At 38.0% G+C, this 19,085-nt stretch overlaps 1 protein-coding gene across 1 annotated transcript in view; it reads right to left on the bottom strand.

Moving 5' to 3' along the window:
- MAP3K5 (mitogen-activated protein kinase kinase kinase 5) overlaps window positions 1-19,085 on the bottom strand; it is a 99,854-nt gene that overhangs the window by 42,127 nt on the left and 38,642 nt on the right. Inside the window, exons 5-10 of the mRNA XM_035321106.1 lie at window positions 15,374-15,567; window positions 14,947-15,115; window positions 14,028-14,134; window positions 10,923-11,093; window positions 6,183-6,295; window positions 1,663-1,822 (exon numbers count right to left, since the gene is read on the bottom strand). Of these exons, the coding sequence (XP_035176997.1) occupies window positions 1,663-1,822; window positions 6,183-6,295; window positions 10,923-11,093; window positions 14,028-14,134; window positions 14,947-15,115; window positions 15,374-15,567 (914 nt within the window). The remainder of the gene's footprint in view (window positions 1-1,662; window positions 1,823-6,182; window positions 6,296-10,922; window positions 11,094-14,027; window positions 14,135-14,946; window positions 15,116-15,373; window positions 15,568-19,085) is intronic.

Below are 19,085 nucleotides of genomic sequence, written 5' to 3'. Positions count from 1 at the left end.
TTCTGCACTATTCTGTTTTCTGTATAGCATTGGAACTAGCAGTTGTCTAACTCAGATTTTTGAAGCACGGTGCTTCTGGAATTGATTACCCTATGAAGACAACAACAACGATGCTAAGCAGCCCTTTTGGAATTACTGGGGAAAGGACAACAGCAGTGCTGAATGTCTCTCAAGTGCAGCTCATCCCTCTCTCCAATATTCTCCTTCGCAGGGTTAGTTTATGAGGCTCCTCATCACACTGTTTTCTTTTGGCATTTTTGAAAAAGTTGCAAACAGCCTTGGGTAATTTTTTTTCTAATGAAAACAACTGAAATGAGATATATACTTCTAAAGAGGATTTATCACAGCTATCACCTTATCGCTCTTAGACTATTCATGGAAAGTTTATTTATAGGCTATATACAAAAAGATATAACACAAATTCAGAGGGCCTCTTGGGAACAGTTTCATGGCTATACCTTGTCCAATTCTCCCTCCTAGATCGTGTGGATATCTTGCATAAGGTACTGCATCTACTTCCCTTTGCACTGGGGCACTCTACTGAACAGCAGGCAACAGACTGCGAAGGAATTGCTCACAGGAGAAATTTTCTGAAGCACAGATGAGCATGCTGTTTTTTTTCAAAGTTTAATCCACAGGCTTAAATCCCCAAGGCACTGGGTACATAAAATCCTGACAAACAGGCATTCATGAACTTCAGAAAACTCTACCAGGATATTCCTAGAGTGCTATCCAGCTCCTCAGTACAACATGCACATAGTAAAAATGGAAAGTGTTGCATATAAACATGCTCTGAACAGCTTTTAACAACATATTTATTTGGAAAAATCAGAGTTCTCCATTTCAACAGTTTCCTATATTATATCAGTAAGTTCAGGATTTCCATGTCTTAGCTTAAATAGATTCCCCTCTGATCAGCTTCTGGAGACACTTTCCTACCTTTATACAAAGACAAAAATACATAAGGCTGCAATACATGAAGCCTTGATTGGTAGAGTGACAACTTGAGTCAGAAAGAAATCTTGGTTCTTCCCAGCTAACAGGCCTATAGTCTTTGAGTAAGCATCTGGTCCCTACTTGCTGCCCACATCCAAAGCAGAACAGGTGCCAGGAGCCTACAACTTTGGGCCTTGGCATAACAGAAGTCTACAGGGCTGTCTTTAACCTCTAGATATATAACCCTTCCATTATTTACAAATAATCTTTCCATTAATTGGACTTTAATCTTCATTCTTCTCAATTATAATCAGATCAACTTGCACCAGATAGCTCATCCCTATTCAAGTTCTTAAAATAGCTGATATTTGCAGTAACCATCAAAGTATTCCAAGGTATATCCATGCCCCTTTAACCAAGATGTCTGCACTCCAAGAAATATTCGGACAACTATGACAAAACCCAAATACCCCTACCACCATGCCAATGGTGAATCTGTTCTTCTCAGTCACCTTCTCAGTCAAAACAGAGCCATATCATGAGTGAAAAGAGGAGACTCACTATCCATGAGTGAAAAGAGGAAGAATCCCCCATCTAGGTAAAGTGCAATGAAACTCCACACAGACTAGCAAAATCTGTCAGTTAAATACAATGCTGACTGTGATAGTTGAAGGAGCCCAATGTTTTAAAATACAGCGATGTACATGATCTTATTTATCACCTTACCATGCTGGTGCCTTTAGCTTAAACAGCTTTTCTGAAGCCTGGATCACTCTTATGTGGTCATTAGCCAACATACTGGCCCCCAAGAAAGATCCTACTTCCCAATAGCTCTGCAGTTTCTCCAAACTCCCCTTTTTACCAAGCAGGCTGCTGATCTTTACCCCTGTAGTAAAAAAAAATAATAGGTCACAGGAATGTATTAATGTACTTTTAAAATAACCATTTCCCTGATTTGAAGTCTAGTCATTGCTTAAGTTACTGCAGCCTCTCCAATTCAAATGAAAGAAGATGGAAAACATACTTACCAGTTAACTTCATATGCCTTCCAAACACCCTAAGCGGTAGCAGATTTTTATTTCCCCTCCCCCTCTTCCTAAAGGCTTCTCAAGAAAGGAAATTTAAGACATCACTGTCAGGACAAGGCCACAGTCAGATTACCTATGTTCTTGCATGGACCTCATCTGTAAAGGTAAATTGGGGCCTTAGGCTACACAACATAGCTGTAAAAACTTAACAGATGCTGAATAAGGCACCTATTACGTTTTTTTCTGCTGTTGTTGTTTGTAGTTTGTTTTTTTTTTTTTTTTTTTTTTGACTTACAAGCCCCAAGCCCCAAACTTACCTTTATAGACAAGGTCCCATGCAGAAGGAACAGATGATCCACTGGCCTTCTTCCAGCAGTGATGTTCTTTTAATTGCCGCAAGTCCTACCCCAATGAAAGACATCTATTAATATTCATAAGTCCCTCAGCAACTCAAGATTATGGAGAGCCTCAGGTCTTAATTTTGACTTGCTAAGTTTTCTGAAAGCTACAAGTTTCTCTGCGGTCTTCGGGATGATTTTTAGTTCACATTAGCTACTGCATATTTATAGTGAACATCGCCATCCCCTGCAAACAAAATAATTTCCAGCTTGTTAGACAAGCCTCTTCATCACAGTGGCCCACTTATTCACTTTTCCCACACTACTCAACTACGATAGTTTCCCTCCCACATCACTTGCCATTGTCCTTGATATTCAAAGCTGAGCATTCACAACAAGTTTCAATGCAACTGTTGATCTATATTTTTCCCTTTAACTTTCCTTAAGTAGCTAGCAGACAATTTCGTTCTGGAAGCAGCAATAAATCTCATCAAAATAGATATTACATTAACTGGATTTCAGACAACAAAATCCTTTTTGTTTTCTGCTGTTGTTTACATTTTTATGTTCTCAACACCAGACAATAAATGGATACAAGCTTACACTTTGAATACAAGAGGTCTGTAGTCTATTTCATGCCTGCATTTCACTTTGTGCTTCCTTGCTAACAAGTTGTCATGCCTGAGTAACATACAGAACACAGTAATACTTAAGTGTAATTAAAAGCATTACTTGTTTGCTTCTTAGGGAAAGAAGTTTATTCCTGAGGAGAAAATGTGGAATTCCAAGTTTATGGCCTTCTCTTATAATTTCTCTGACTTATTATGATCTCATCGTCTTTAAAAGTTTGAGAGGGTAAGAACATCCAGGCAAAGTCAAGACATTCTTTCTTTTTTTGATAAACTTCACATTCACAAAAGCAAAACCAACAATAAAAACGCATCAGCTGAACTGCAGCATATTTTATCAAAGACAGTTTTTTGCCTTAAAAATAAATGAACAAAAATACAGAAGCCATTAGTGCCAGAATAGCCATTTATGCCATGAATATACCCACAGCTGCAAAGAAAATAATACACAGTAACAAGATACTACCAGTTAAACATTACTATGAAGGCTTCATAAACAAACTGCTTTCCTTGCTCATATATTGACAGAACAATTCATATTGCTGGATTCTTTGTGTATCAAAGTTGCTCAGTCTGCAGAGATCATTACTGCCAATGCAAAGCACTGTGTTTAAGTTTGTCTCAAATTTCTGTGATTTTATACAGTTAAGAAAACAATAGTGCTCAGAAAATATAATAATATACAATATTATTAATGCTTTAGTCAATCATTTCATTTTGAACTATTATTCTGGCAAGTGTAGGTAGGAACTTTTAGAAGGCAATTTTTTGATCTGATGCAAATGGATAAAAAGTCTCTTGGTTACTGGAGTTATTCTTAGTTTCACTGGATTTATTCAATTATTGGCAATGTAATCAGATAAGCGTTTTCTAATTACAGCCTCATACACTCTCTGAAGTGCTGTGAAGGACAATATCTTTCCTTAGACTTTCCCAACCTACCCATATAATTTCCATTGGAGCCTGGACTGAACTTTAACTGGCTTGCTCTCACCCATCTCCTCACCTCCCTCCAGAAGACAGCCTTCCTGTAACTTTTATGTGCTATAATAATGTTACAGGTGGACACCAAGCTGAAAACACTGCCAGACAGATCTGACTGCTGCTAATGAATGGTCTTACACACATGGATCAAGACAAGGAAGTGACCATCAGAAAAAATAACATAAGCATTACAGACCCCTTGGACAGAAAATGCATTGCACAAAATCTGTGGTTTTACTTACTTTTGTTTAAAAACATTAACATTAGTCCAAGGCAAAGACAACTCAAGTCAACTGACAAACCTCATTATATCAACGTGGACCACAGTCCAAATACCAAGAACTCAATGACCAACGGTACACGCAGGGTCTGTATTATACATGTATTTGAAATCTTCTTTCAACACAGCTAGATGAAGCTTATAGTATTTTGACAATATTTCCTATAACAAAATAATAAATATCAGACACTAGCAGATCCCTTGCAGTACCTGAAGAGGGCCTACAAGAAAGATGGAGAGGGACTCTTACCAGGGACTGTAGTGATAGGACAAGGGGTAACAGCTTCAAACTAAAAGAGGGTAGGTTTAGATTATATATTACGAAGCAACTATTTACTGTAAGAGTGGTAAGGCACTGGCCTAGTGGAAGGTGTCCCTGCCCATGGCAGGTTGGGGTGGAATTAGATGATTTTTAAGGTCCCTTCTACCCCAAACAATGGTTTGGGGTAGATCAACAGATCAATAAGATCTATTATTCTTATATGATTCTATGATCACAGGAGGGCTTGTCTGCTTTAAGGGTTTGCAGCAGATACCACCTAAGTATTTACATGAGACACTGGCGCACCATCTCATTAAAAAAACACAACTAACTTCCAAACACCTACCGGATACTTCTCCTCTAAATCACATTCATCAGCCATGGATGGAACCTTAAGGAGTCTTAACTTCTGTGCCATTCTCCACACAAACAGTAGGGCAAACACTGGATAAACTCACAAGATGACACCAAATATCTGATCCCTACAAGTAACGTACTTATGAAATCTGGCTAATCAGCTTGTCCAAATCTAGTTTTCCATAGTTTGTGTGCAACTGAATTTTCTTTAAAAGGGAAGGATTCAAATTAAACCACATAATAAATATAGTCCAGACGCACTGCACCATCTGTAATTTAAAATCAAGCCAGCTGAGTGAATATTTGCAAATATTATGTAGAAAGCAAAATGTATATATATTTTACCACCTACACTGACATGAGTTCAAATTTCAGTGTAGGAGATGAAAGCATTCTATCCAAGCCCCCCCAAAATTCACCCACTTACAGAATGGCAAATATGGTGGTTGGGGCAACTCTACACAGCCCATCACATCTAAGGTAGCTTCATTAAAAAAAAATAAGTAAAATTCAACTTCTATCATTTATATGGAAGTAACTGTCTCAGCTTCATGCTCAGAAAAAAATCTTTATCTAGAACTTTACTTCCAGAGATATACTGTACACCTAACTTCTAAACTAGTGCAATGGCTCATTACAGACACATCCTGTGGAATGAAGAACATTGCTTCCTTCTGCTTGGGAAACAGAAGGATTAAAAAAAGAATTTGCAATAAGTCAATAATTATATAATTTAATGGAGAAAAATGCCAGTTAGAAAAGTATATTTTACTACCTATTACAACTTTCAGTGCTCTCTCTTCCGACTTCCTTGAGACTTTGGATTCTCCTCAAATACAGTAAAATCACAAACAAGACAGACCCCTTAATACAGAGGTTCAGGAAACCTCAGTAGAACATCTGAAGAGAAACATGATTCTTTCTCCTCTTAATCCATCCCAACATCAAGTCAAGTGTATTTTCACCACTGTAAGGATAGGCTCTTTGTTCGTATTTCCAAGCATTCCATGGGTGGCTTTTTTTTTTTTTTTTTAAAAAAAAAAAAGACTACTACCTAGAACTGGATTTTCCCTTCAGCTGTTCCTTCCTTCTGGCTCACAAAAGAGACAGCACTGAAAAGAAGGGCTGTCAGTTTTCACTGAGCTCTGGTAACCTGTAGACTTTCAGTCTGGAACCAGGTCTTCATAACAGCGCACACCATCAATCAGTTGGGTTTAACAGTGGCGTGAGAGACTAATTTAGATGTTCACATACTCAATATCAAAGCTTTCATGCACAACCATTAGATTTTTTTCCCCTTGTGACTGTGGGTGGTGTTATACTTTCACTAGAAAGCAATTTCACTGTGAATCTGCAAGCTATAATTACCAACTTTCCGAAGCTCAAAGGAAGTATCAAAGCAATGTCCAGCTGCCAGGAGGAGAACTGCATAATTGATTCCTGACTGCAGTGTTGGCTCTGACTCAAATGCCTTCTTGAACCTAGAAAAAAAACCACATGCAAGTTTACTTTCTAAATAATGCAATCTAATAGGTATATAATTATACTTTTAGGTACTTTAAGTGCTTATCTTCTGTTTACACAGCAAAAATCCATGGAAAGAAAAATATTTTACTGTTTTCCACAACTGATTTTTGGCTATTATTTAGGAGTTTGTTACTTATACACTTGCTCCTCACGCTTCTTTCCCTTCACACAAGTACAGACTACAGTCACCCACTCCAGTAAATTTATAGTCTCTTACTAGATTTCCAATTCTTCCATTGAGTTTAAAATGAAATATTTTCAACTTGTAATAGACCTGTTTCAGTTTTATTTATTAATAGGCTCTTTAATTTACTCTTAAATATATGGATTTTTAGTAACTTGAAACATTAGACTGATCTGCTTCATTGATATGTGCACAGCAAAATGCATAAGCACAGAAGCAAAGAAACAAAACACACTTTGCTTTCAGCCATGATTTCAGCTACTCCAAGTTTTATTCTTTACTAGCTATATCACTAACATTGTCCTCGTAAGTCTATTCACATAAGGAACGGACTACACTAGATTTGATTCTTCTCAAGAGGAAGTGAGCAAGAGAGTGAGGGAATGGCAGTGGTATTCACCTAGCTCAAGTCTTGTCTTAAAAGAAGTCCAGGGGCATCACACAAACAGAGCAGGCTTAATCCCCATGCTAGCAATATAAGTCCCGATGACAAAACTGTGAGGAAATCTACAGTGTTTTAAACTCGTTCTATAGAATAAGAACCTAATTTGGTTTTTATATATGCACCTCTGTAAGAAGCAAACAAAGCTAACATATGCGAGGTAGGGAGCACAATAGATGCAGTTAACACAACTGCACTATAATAAAAGGAATTAAGTTTATAATTACATTCAAAAGGAGAGGAAAAACCCAGGCAAACACAAAATACAAAAATGAAGTGTGTTGTAAGATTAATACATAAGGAAGGAAAGAAAAAAAAACCTATACAAAACCTAAGGATTTGGCTTCCAGACCACACTGACATGAAAGCAAAATTGTATTTTGATCCTAGCAGGCCCAAAATATACCCTTTTTTTCCCTGCTCTAAAGCTCTGTTTTTCAAAACTGCAAGACAGGTTCCTCTTCAATCTGCTACATATATGGTCTTCCTATACTACAGCTCTGCTCACCTCCAAGAACTTTATCTTTAGACAAGAGTCCTGCACTCCTTTAAAAAAACTGCATAAGGATCTGAGAAGACAATTACTTCTTTTCTTTCATCATCTGCCTTTCCTCTTCTGCTGTTAGTTACAATAAAATAAGGAAGGAAGTACATAAAAAACATCTGTGCTCACTAAAACATACCATCACAAAAAATAAACCTAATAAAAAGCCACCAATGAAGCAGAAAGACCCTCATTGATTATAAAAAATACAGTTGGAGGAGACCAGTTGGCTGGCATGATTGGTTTGAAGACAGGACAGCTCTGGAAACTGGACTCCCTTTTCTCCCCTAGTGAGCTTTCATGCTGTAATTGTCATGCAGTATCAGGGAAGAGAGGAAAGACTGGCAGAATAACTGAAAGAAAAGAAGAAAAAAACTTGGAAATAAGTACTGTTTGTTTCAATACAGGAGACTCCATGCTTCCACCTATTCATTTTGCCACAAAATGCCCGATTTCTCGCATGACTACCCAAATTTCTCTAGTTCTAGGACAGATTCATACCTCTTTTGTTTTTAAATTGTGAAGTTTTGTACCTCTAATGTATATCAAGTGGGAACGTTTGTGCTGTAAACAATGTTAATCACACAGGCAAAAGAAATAGAGATGACCTTAAGCATACAAAACAGTCGCTGCTTGCAGACACCATTGATGGAACAGCCCCACAAAAAGAAAGCCTTTATTTATGCCATGTCATGTACAGACAATGAAAACAGTCAAGAAACCAATTCATAGGAACATAAGACTGATTTCCTTTATTATTCTCAGTCCTTGTTTTGTTTAGACTTAGACTGACAAATTTTTGCAACACGCATAATTAAAAAACAATCAGGAACCAAATATAGACGTGATGCTTCTCCCTTCCCCATCATTGAAACTCATCTTGCTAGCCATCTGCATGCTACTTGCACCAAGAAATACTAGTATCTTGGAATTGTGAAGTCTTATATAAGCCTCCTGAATCCTTATAACCAAAAGCATAATTTTATATCCATTGTGATCCTGTGCTGACATTCTTGAATCTGCCTTATATCCACAGTTTGCACGGCAATAATTTACAAACAAAAATAAAAAAACTGTAATAATTAGTTTTGAACAGATGAAAGTTTTCACACTTTCCAAATACCTCAAGTCATATCTGTTCACTGAACTGATTTAAATTTAGCAGGTGCAATTGGTGTGCTTTGTCAAACCCTAAATATCACTGGAAGCACCTGTGCAGCATTGTGGAAAAGCAGTCAGGTTTAAAATTCTGCCTATAAAGTTAGAGGTTGGCTTAGCTGATGCAATTAAATTGCCATCAAGAAATTGAAAGCAGACATTCAGGAAAATGTTGCAGTGCGGACACTGAATTAGAGAGGCAGCAGTAAGAAATTATCAATAAAGACTTGACAGCACTGGTGAGTCTGATTTACACTGTCAGTAAACAACAAGAAAGTGACAGTTAATAATTACTCTTTCATTTCTTGTCTCATATTTATGTAAGTGTCTTTTATTCTGCATTTTAATTGTCACAAAAGCAAACGCTGCCTTTTTTTTTTTTTTTAAATACGCTGAAGTACCTTCACATCACAGGCTGTTGCAAAACCAATGCTTTGGTTCTGCTGCCAAATTCTTTTCTTATACAATTCACTATACTTCTGTTGCATCCTCATTTGTCTAAAACAGAGATAAGAACCCTTATCTCACCATAAACTAACACTACTGTGGAGGCGTTGTTCCGTATGCACCTTCCTCCTGTCCCCGCTGTAGCACCGGTAGCAGCTCTGCTCCCTCCCAGGAGCCATCCGCTGGGTTATGGCTCAACCCTTCAGCCATGCCAAAAGCCTGCTTATGCCTAGCACTAAGTTTCATACCAACATCCAACACAGTACAAACTAAAAGCAAGTGGCTGGAACCTGTAGCAGATGGGCCAAATTCCAGCCTAACTGATACCACCTAGCCCTGTGGCAGCAGGCCCACCAAGCAGTCTGCATTGGGTCTTACTTGACAGAGACTTCAGGGATTATTTTTAGGGGCTGACTTGTCAGCATCCCCACCCCACCGCAGGAGCTGCCAGCCTCCTGTCCCTTCGCAAGCTTTTATGCCCAAATGCGATTATTGCACCTCGTCAAATAGATGAGCATCATGACTGATTTGCATATCTATTAAAGGCATGTTAAAACAGCTACGTGAAATATCCTAGTAAGTAATGACCCCTATTAAACATATAAAATTTCTTAACTATGTTTGAAAATCTCAGTTTATCTGTTCTTAAACAGACAATTGAAAAGTAAGAATGAGGAAAAAGCGAGATATACAACAGCAAATCTAAGTTCTATTTATTCTATTTAGCTCATGGTAATGCCTAGTATTTGTATACACAGCTACTACAGTTTTCTTTTTACATTAATTCATGACATTAGCAAAATATTTTTTTACAACAGTATCTCAAAAGTTGCTTACAAGCTTTGTCTTAGAGAAAATACAATTTTTCTTTAAAATTATGAAGTGGGAAGGAGAGAAATAATGTGTTGCTTTCCTGTTATTTTAACATCTTTTAGAAGTTCAGTGAGCTTTACAAAACTGTAAACTATGACCAACAGTTAGGAATTGTACTTGCATTCTGAGACCATAAACAGTAAATAATAATGTGTTGTCGTTTACTAAAGACAGTTCTAATCTGAAGATTACTGAAAAAGTGATAAATGAGGAAGAGAGAAGCAAGCTTTCAATTCTAAGCATTTACTTCAATAGGCAGCTGACGAGCACAGAACTAGGATCTAATGTGCAGGATATGCACAACAGTGATTTTTCTGTATTTTCTTTTTGAATTGTAATGGAGAAAAGCAGCTCATCCTGACAAAGGTCTAGGATGGCAACCAGTGCTACCATTTCAAATATGTCTTTTGGGAATCAAAAGCCTGAGGGATAAGATAAGAGACAAAGAATACTTAAAAAAAGTTAGCATTTTGGTGCATTTCAAAAGCAATAATATGATACCTGCCTCTAAAATTATCTTAAGAATGTCTAATCTAATGTGTGCTTCTTAGGCTCTTGGTGGTACTACAGTCCACTGTAATATGAAAATATTAAATGGTGATGATAGGGTAATAAAGCTTTTCCCAGAATGAGCTTGGAGCAATCATATTTCTTGTGAGCATGGAAGCCAAAAAAGACAAAATGGTACATCGATCCAGTGGCACATCAGTGCAGATTTATACCTCAGCCCCTTTAAGCTTACCTGGTAAATATCTATCAGATTGCAGATACGCCAATTGATTCAAGTCTGATTATTGTCTGGCCCAAATTTGTAAGAATAATACAGTAAAGAAGAAACTTCATATTTGACAGAGATCAAGAAAATACATTCTTGTTTAAGGAATGTTTACCCAAAGCTAAGAAAGGGACATAGACCAGGATAACAGTACTCACCAGAACGTCCCTTTGTCCCTGCTTTCTATATCAATGAATCCAGATTCCAAAAACATGTCCTTGTAAATTCGACCAACCAGGCAGTACATATCTGAAGCTACTTGATCTTCCTGTTCTACCAAAGGAATCATAATTTCTAAAGCTTTCTGTCTGTCTCCAGGCAGATTTCGCCTATTAAAAATAAATATTTTGATAAAAAACAATGAAGTTATCAAGAAATACATTTTCACGACCATATTTGAATATATACTAAGTTATATATTTAAAATTTGATTACATTTTTTAGTTTATACGTTTTACCCATGTAAAATGTGCTCCTAGATGCAATGGGCTATTTTATAAACACTAATTAAAATCATGGACACTTAAAAAAACACTTCATAAAAGCCCCCCAGGCACGTTTTCTCCCCCATGAAGTTATCAGCTAGAGCAAAGCAAGAGTAAGCTTCAAGAGCCTCAAAGCAAAAGCAAGCCTCAAGAGCAATCCTTAGAAAGTAATTACTTTATTACAAAATGTAAAGATATAAACCCAGGTTTCATATCTGAACTTTATTTCACAGTAATTCATGCTTTAATAACAAAAAATTCCTTCTTGTGTTTAAGATTTTTTAAATATATATTTTGAATGAAGCAAAGAAAAAAAAAGCACAAAAAAGACTGAATTCCCCCATAAGAGAAGGTTAGAAAGTGAAGCCAATAAGGTAATATCAAAAATATTTCATACAAATAAACCACGTAACTGCAAGCATTAGACACCTCCTGGTGACTCAGTTTGGATACATACATCATTCAGTGTCAAGAGTTTAGAATTGTTCTTACCTATTTGTGTGCTGAACAAGCAAATGACTCCTTTCTCAGCAAAAACTATTCTTCTGTGGTTTCAGGAGAGGGTTTTTTTGTTTATTGTTTGCTAGTTTGTTTTTTAAAAAATTTTGTTTTGGAGAAGTTGCATGCAGAATTTGTACAACTATCATTTGAATTGAGGGAATATACAAACATGTTTTTAGATCTACTGACAGCTTCTCATTTGATGGAGAGAAGGCTTTTAAAAGTCTCTTAAAATCAAGTCACAGCTATCTTAAAGCACATACTACTTCATCAGAGATTCAATAATGGAATTTCCTTCCCTTTGCAGGAACATATCAAATGCATGTCTACACAGGCAGAAGGAATGTCAAATGAGAGGCCAGAGCACGTGTACTCTAAGCAATATATGAGTTCATGAACACAGTTCCAGAAGGAAGTGGTGCAGAAGAGTAGGCTTAAGTCAAGCTGAACTAGGTAACAGAGGAAGAACGAGTACTTGTATCAACAATAATTAAGAAAACAGAGCAAAAGCATTTCAGCAGACAGTATGAACACCTTTCCTGAGGGAAAAAAAAAATACAATAGATGGTGCAAGTCCACTTGCTGGGCCAACCTCTATTGATGTTAGCCTGATAAGAATTAATCAAACCAAGTACCTTTCCTTCCCAACCTTCAGACCAGTCAAGTTCTAAGGAATGAGGAAAGTCTACTCAAACTACAGCCTTGCAGTAGGCTCCTCAAGTACTTCCAGAATGGCACAGCAAGACTGGCGCACTTATCTGAGATGCACAAGTGCTCCCAGTCCCAAGCAGAGCAATCAAGTACTCTCAGCTAAGCAAATAACCAAGTTTTTGAGTCTATGTTGTTTTGGATTCCCTGCCAAATGATCACTTGGCCATTTGTGGAAGGTTTGATTCCTTATGTCTTCTCATTATGATCACTCAAGTAAAGCTGCAGCCTGCAGCTTCATGTTTGCCAGCTGACTTTGATTAGAGAGAGTTATTTTCAGGATGGAATTTCAGGTGGATAATCGCTCCAACATCTTGTAATGACTAGCACTATCCCAGATGAAAACAGTAGCTAGCTGAATTTAGTAAGAACAAAAACATCAAGGCACAGCAGTGGTTTGTGATATGAGCCACTTAAGCTTTGCTGGTCTCCAGAGCCAGAAGTCCCTACCTTTCTTTCTGCTTCCTCTACCATCATCAGTACGTTCACACACTATCTTAATTCAGGTCAGACTAATCCTAACTGAGCTGCTCTGTCCTTCTGTACTAGTGACCTAGATTAGAAGCAGGAGGAACAGCTTCTTCCACAGAAAATATTAAAACATGCAGAGTATTCCAGATCTGCTTTAGCTCAGGAAACATCCTTTATATTCCAGACATGGAGAAAGTTACAATTACCCCAAGTAATGTCTTCTTGGCATACATGTTTTTATGGCTGTCATTGACTGCAGGCTGTAAATACAATTTGAGAATGGGATGGGGAAATCTGATCTGAACTCCTTTGTAGGTAATATGTAGACCTTCTGCATAACAGATACCCTCAAAGGCTACATCTTACAGTCTTCTCTATAAAAACATACCTCCTGGTCTGCAAGATGACCCAACAAAACCAATGGAGTACAAGGGTCTGCCTGAAAAGATTATACTGCAGTTTTGCAACAGAAGATATTTTTAGTGCCTGAGTCAACTAGCCAAATCCTGTTTTCAGAGGTGACTGTTGTAGAAGACAGTGACCTTGAGGATCTAAACATGTTAAAAACCTGTTTCTGTTTTACAACTGGGTTTACCTTTTCAACTAGTTGCCTATGACTTATTTTTGACATCACTTTGACATTATATGCAGTTTTCAGCCTCCTTGGCAAACCTGAATTTCAATATTCTTTCTGCTTCTCTCTCAAATTTTATCTGTGAGACAGTTTCTGTATCTGAGAATTTCAATGCCTGCTGAGACTGGGTGTACTCTTCTAAATATCAACAGCACAATCTTCACTGTGACAACACCAAGAGAGCAGAACATCTCATTTCCTCTGAAAAGTTCCCTTGTTAATGCCTGATTGCCAGCATTCTAGAATTTCATTTTTAAAAATATGAAAATATATAGAAAAGTCATGACACGGCTCCCATTTAAGCCAAGAAAGCAGTGGTTGTTGCTGCATGCGGTACATTTTGTGCATGTTTTCAGAGAACGTGAAAGATTACAGTGGAGACCTTTAACCAGGATTACCAACTATACGTGAAGTTTGTAGTACTGATTTACTAGTCAACAGTGGAAGGAAGGGTAGAGTCTTACCTGTTCAGTGCAAATGCATAATGAAATCTCACATGATGGTGGGAAGCCAGGTCAAAAGTAGGCAGTTTTTCTAAGGTTTTCACCAGTTTCACAATGGAATCATAATCCTTCCAAAAGAAGGGAACAATGAAGTTTTAAGTGCCTGTACCAAAGTATACCTATATAAACTCCTCTTTGAGCTACAGACCTGGTATTTCATACTATGATGAATTTTTAATTTACTGTAAGTTATATGGATTTCAGTATATTCAGTCTCAACCTGTAAATGGCTTGGCATTCAGAGATGTGAATACACACAGCATTTAGCACAGAAACACAATTTGGCCTCCTGTACGTAAATGTAGATGTAAATTTCAGTACATATATTTCATGACTCAAGTTAGCTTCAGGGGGTGGACACATAAGAGTTCCAGAACTCTTTACAGTAACCTTGAGACACAGTTAAAGAAAAAAACAACCTTCAAGATGATTAAGAAGCAACAATTGGATTACAATGTAAGTGATTACTAGCTCCACTCAGAGAAACTGCAGTGTATATAAACATGTTATGTTGCCATGAGAAATATCATAAGCATGGTGACAAAGCACACACACAGTAAGAACACGTACATATCAATCAATAGCAGAATGCTAACGTAGCCTTTAAGCAGGACACACTAGAGGCTGCTCATCAAATAGTAGTGCTGACATAGAGAGGTGTACAGAAGTGTAAAGGCACCCTAGCGTATAGAAGTATAAAGGCATGCTATAAACAGTGGAACTAAAAGTAAAATGGAAAGAATCTGAAGATATCGTAAAGGACTTTTACTACTGTGTATTACTCAGAGTTTGTTAGCAAATCTGTGCAAAATACACTAGAAATTCCACTAAGAACAAAATTTAATATATTTTAGATGATCTTTGAGTATGGGATACATACCTGGATGTCTCTATAGGACAACAGCAAGTTTATTACAATGTCAGCAGACAAAACTTCAATATTATCCACTCGCTGCCGAATCCTTGCCAGCTCTGCTGCAAGCTCTTTGCCTGTGTAGAGGGTACGAGCCTTCCTGATGTCATTAAGGATGGACTCCCGGAAGTACTGGCTGGAGATGAACAACATCACGTTAACAATTTGGGACAGGTCCCTTGCGTTTTCTTTTCTGGCCCTGCAACTCTACCACAATACCTTTGCGGAACATTTATTCATAGAGCGGTATCAGTGTGGGGAGAGTTGGTCAAACTAAGCTTTCATTATCAATTTGTCTCAACAAAAAAATCTCATTATCCTGAAGAGCGAGCCTGACACTTGTATTGCCAGTAGAAACATGAATTTTACAAAGGGGTACAAAAAGACAACTCACCTTGAACTGGCCTGTGCTACCTTCAAGAGCTGAATAAATCGATCCACCAAAGGTAAGCATATAGGCCCAAGCAGTGACTCAAAACTGGGCTGCATCAGCTCTGTTAGTCCCTTCATAAAGCTGCTATCACAGCAGTACACCTTGTTATGTGGAGTTATCATATAAGGAACAAATGTGTAGTTACCAGTGCACATCTGTAGGAATACAAGATGTAATGGTTAAGGCAGTTATAGTTTAGAAAGCCTAAACGTAAAACAACTGCATATACCAAATGCAAAATTACACTTACTTAAGTCAAAGGGACAAAGATTTTACATATGGAGCCTAGGATTACATAAATTCATTTTCCATCTCAAACAATATACATCTGAAATGTATATCACAAATGTTAAAAACAATAACAAACTGATCGCAACAGAAAAACTGAGATAAACTAATCCACGCATGAACTGCGAAACAACTCTGACAAAACTAGCCTGACAAAGACAAATGAAATTCTCTGCTACGTAGCAACCTTAAGCAGGATTTAAAACTACACATTTCAGAATAATCACTTACAGAACGTCTTAGAATTGCCAAACTGTATTGATTTCCATATATCAATGTATGACAGATACTTTGCAAAAAAAAAAAAAAAATCATTTATCTTCCAGGAAAGAGGGAGACAAGGCGTCTGGTGCCTGTGGTGCGTGAGTACAGATTTATGCCCATAGAAAGCTTGCTGAAAAATCGTGGTTCTGAAAGGTCCCAACTATAAAACAGCATACCATCAAAATCAGGAGGAGTGCTGCATTTGGTTTTGAAGCTCAGACTCCACTACTGAAGTGGCAAGCAGCCCAGGAAGAAAAGCATAAGGAAACAATTCTTGAGATACATTTTGGCACCCCTGAATTATTTCTAAGGCTAACTGCTTTCCAGTCAGCTTCTTCTGGAAAGTAGTATTGCTCTCCCAGAAGTCAATACAGCAATCAGGACATCACTTCAGACACTCCTCTGGCAAGCTGGGCTCCATGCAATGAAACAGCAGTGACTGGATAGTTTTCAAAATCACAAAACCAGCTGCATGCATAAAGCATGCATTTAACATGTATAATCAGATTTTTAAAATTTGGAAGGACTGAGGTACTCTAGACTGTATAAACGTGTGTACATATTTGTCAGCAAAATTAAGTTTGTGTACAGATCTGAGATTAGGTATGAACAGTGTAAGGATGATTTTTTTTTTAATTACACCTTTTACACTATTAGATGCTCTCAGGAGTGAACAGACAAATATTTGACCCTGGTAAAGCCTAATGTGGCCCACAGACAAAAGCAGAGAGGCAGCAATGAATTTACTGGAACTGGTTTCTGTGATTACAGGGCAAGGGTGGGCAGTGACTGGCACAGGAGCTGCTATTAAGCACAGGAAGACTATTTTTCAATTTATTTATTTATTTTTAATACTAAAGGAAAGAGGCTGAGAGGTCAGAGCCAAGAGAAAGGGTGAAACAGCTACAGATATCCTAGGGCAAATATTTTACTTCCTAATGTTTATTCAGTGCATTAAAAACAAATTCAAGACTGTAAATTCAAGACTGCTTGCAGGAAGGCTTCTCAGACCTCTGGCATAGTTCTTAAAGAAAAATCCGCTCTGAAGAAGGATGTTTCCAGCTTTTGAAATCCACAGAACCCGAAGTTTATCCTGGTGTAATGGTCAGGCCACCTACAGAGACAGCACTGAATCTTCATAAATAATACTACAAGGAGGAAGACTGCTACTTCAGAGCTCTTAGAAACTGATCCTGAGTGTACTTTCTCTAGGAAGTATGTATGTATCCATTTCAGTGGAACAAGAGAGCCAACAAAACTTAATTTACATGCATTTTGCCTCTTACCTGAGACAAAAAAAAAAAAAAAGCTGTTTATGTTATAGAGCCTGCTACAGAAGGCAGAACCCTTCAGAAGCAGAATACAAAAAGAGCAGAGGAAGAACTTAACAGTAAAAGGCAGGAGAAGGCACAACATGGGAAGAAAACAGAAGTAAACTCACTGTTGTTCACATGCCCCCAGGTTTCTCAGGTAATTGTCTAAAGGCAGAATCTCACCCCAGTCCAGTGGGGTGTCCAGTGCCCTCAGTCAGGGCACTAATTTGGATGTTAACTTAACCTAGACTGTTATGTTTCTGGGGATCTGTCTGAAGTCTTTCAAATTTGGCTGAAGTTCATCGGACAGAAACAGGCAGATACAGCAAGAGGGTAGAGGAGAAAAAAAGTACAAGCTCTTAATATTCATTTCTTTTGGAAAAAGGCTTGAAGAAAAAAACAAACCACCAACACGTGCAGTAAAGTTAACATACAAGAAATACTGATCTAATTTTCACTTTCTTATCTAAAGGGTACATTAGATGTTTATCAGATGAACCTGACAGAGGCATAGATGCAGTAGCTCAGGTGACACAAGCAAAAAAAAAAAAAGTTATATATTATTTACTAAGGGCGGGGGGGGGGAAAGAAGATAAGATAAAAATGAGGGCAAGACTGCTCTCATATAATAAAGTCCAGAGTCTCCTACTACAGAGAAAAATGTTTTGTCATCACCATCACAAATTCTAACTACAAAGACCCAAATTACACCTGCATTTGGGCAACAATTGGGACAGGAGCCTGTGGGGACCATGCTGCCAGGCAGCAGCTGAAGAACCACACCAGTGATTTCAATGCCACGCAGCTCTACACCTTCCTCCCAGAAACAGTCTGAACTTCTATTCTCCTCGTTCCCAGACTACACAACCTCCATCTCAGCTACTTTTTCTTCTTCTCTCCCCATCTTTTTCAAAATGTAGGCTACACTAACTTTAGTGGACTTCCCAACACACTCCTCTTACCTGCTCACATATTTCTTCTGATTTTGACTTGTTTAAAGCCCATTACTCCACTTGGAATTTTAGACATTTTCCACTTACCCTATTAAAATCTGCCCTGTAACACTCCACCCCAATTCTGATTTCACAAACTGATATTCTTTCCTAAGCCTAATTAGCTTCACTCCTGATTTTAAGCTTGCTTAAAATTTTAAGCACCCGTGACAGAAGCGTTGTTCTCCTTTGATCCATTACTCTGACTCACTGTATAGTGTACAATGCAAGCAATAACACCGGGCCGTTCAAGAAAAATGAGGGAGAACACCTCAAATACAATTGCAGTGCCATTAGTTGCACTCACACCCTTTTCCAAATTCAAGTAACATTAAAGGGCCTCAAAAGCATGTGAGAAGAAACCCCAAAAATCGACAACAGGTGTTAGAAGTTTCACTTTCCAGCAATCCTTGTTTATAAACCTATCATTATTATTTATGGTTCAAAAGCTCACATTACCCTAATGAAAGTTGAAGTTGCTGGAGGTCACCTAAGCTGCAGGCCCGAAGGCAGTACTGGAAGCATCAGGGCCGCGGCAGACCACCGTCGTGCACGCAGGGTTTCTGTAGCTCAGCCACAAGGAAGCTTCCGGACATTACATAAAGTACACTCAGCCTCGACTCTCAGACCAGCTGAACTAGCCATATCTAGGAGACACAAACATCTAGCTTGAAGGCTTTAGGCCTGCACATTCAGTGCCTGGCAGCATCGTGCCACCTTCTGAAATAACATCTGCATCACAGCCCCATCACCGAATCAGTCAGACTGGTCGGCAAACAGGAGTTCTGCTTGGAGCCTGTTATACACACGCAAGTG

This window comes from Oxyura jamaicensis, chromosome 3 (genome assembly GCF_011077185.1).
Source record: "Oxyura jamaicensis isolate SHBP4307 breed ruddy duck chromosome 3, BPBGC_Ojam_1.0, whole genome shotgun sequence".
Taxonomy (NCBI): Eukaryota; Metazoa; Chordata; class Aves; order Anseriformes; family Anatidae; genus Oxyura; species Oxyura jamaicensis.
Note: the sequence above shows the minus strand (reverse complement) of the source record. Positions and strands in the feature narration are given on the sequence as shown.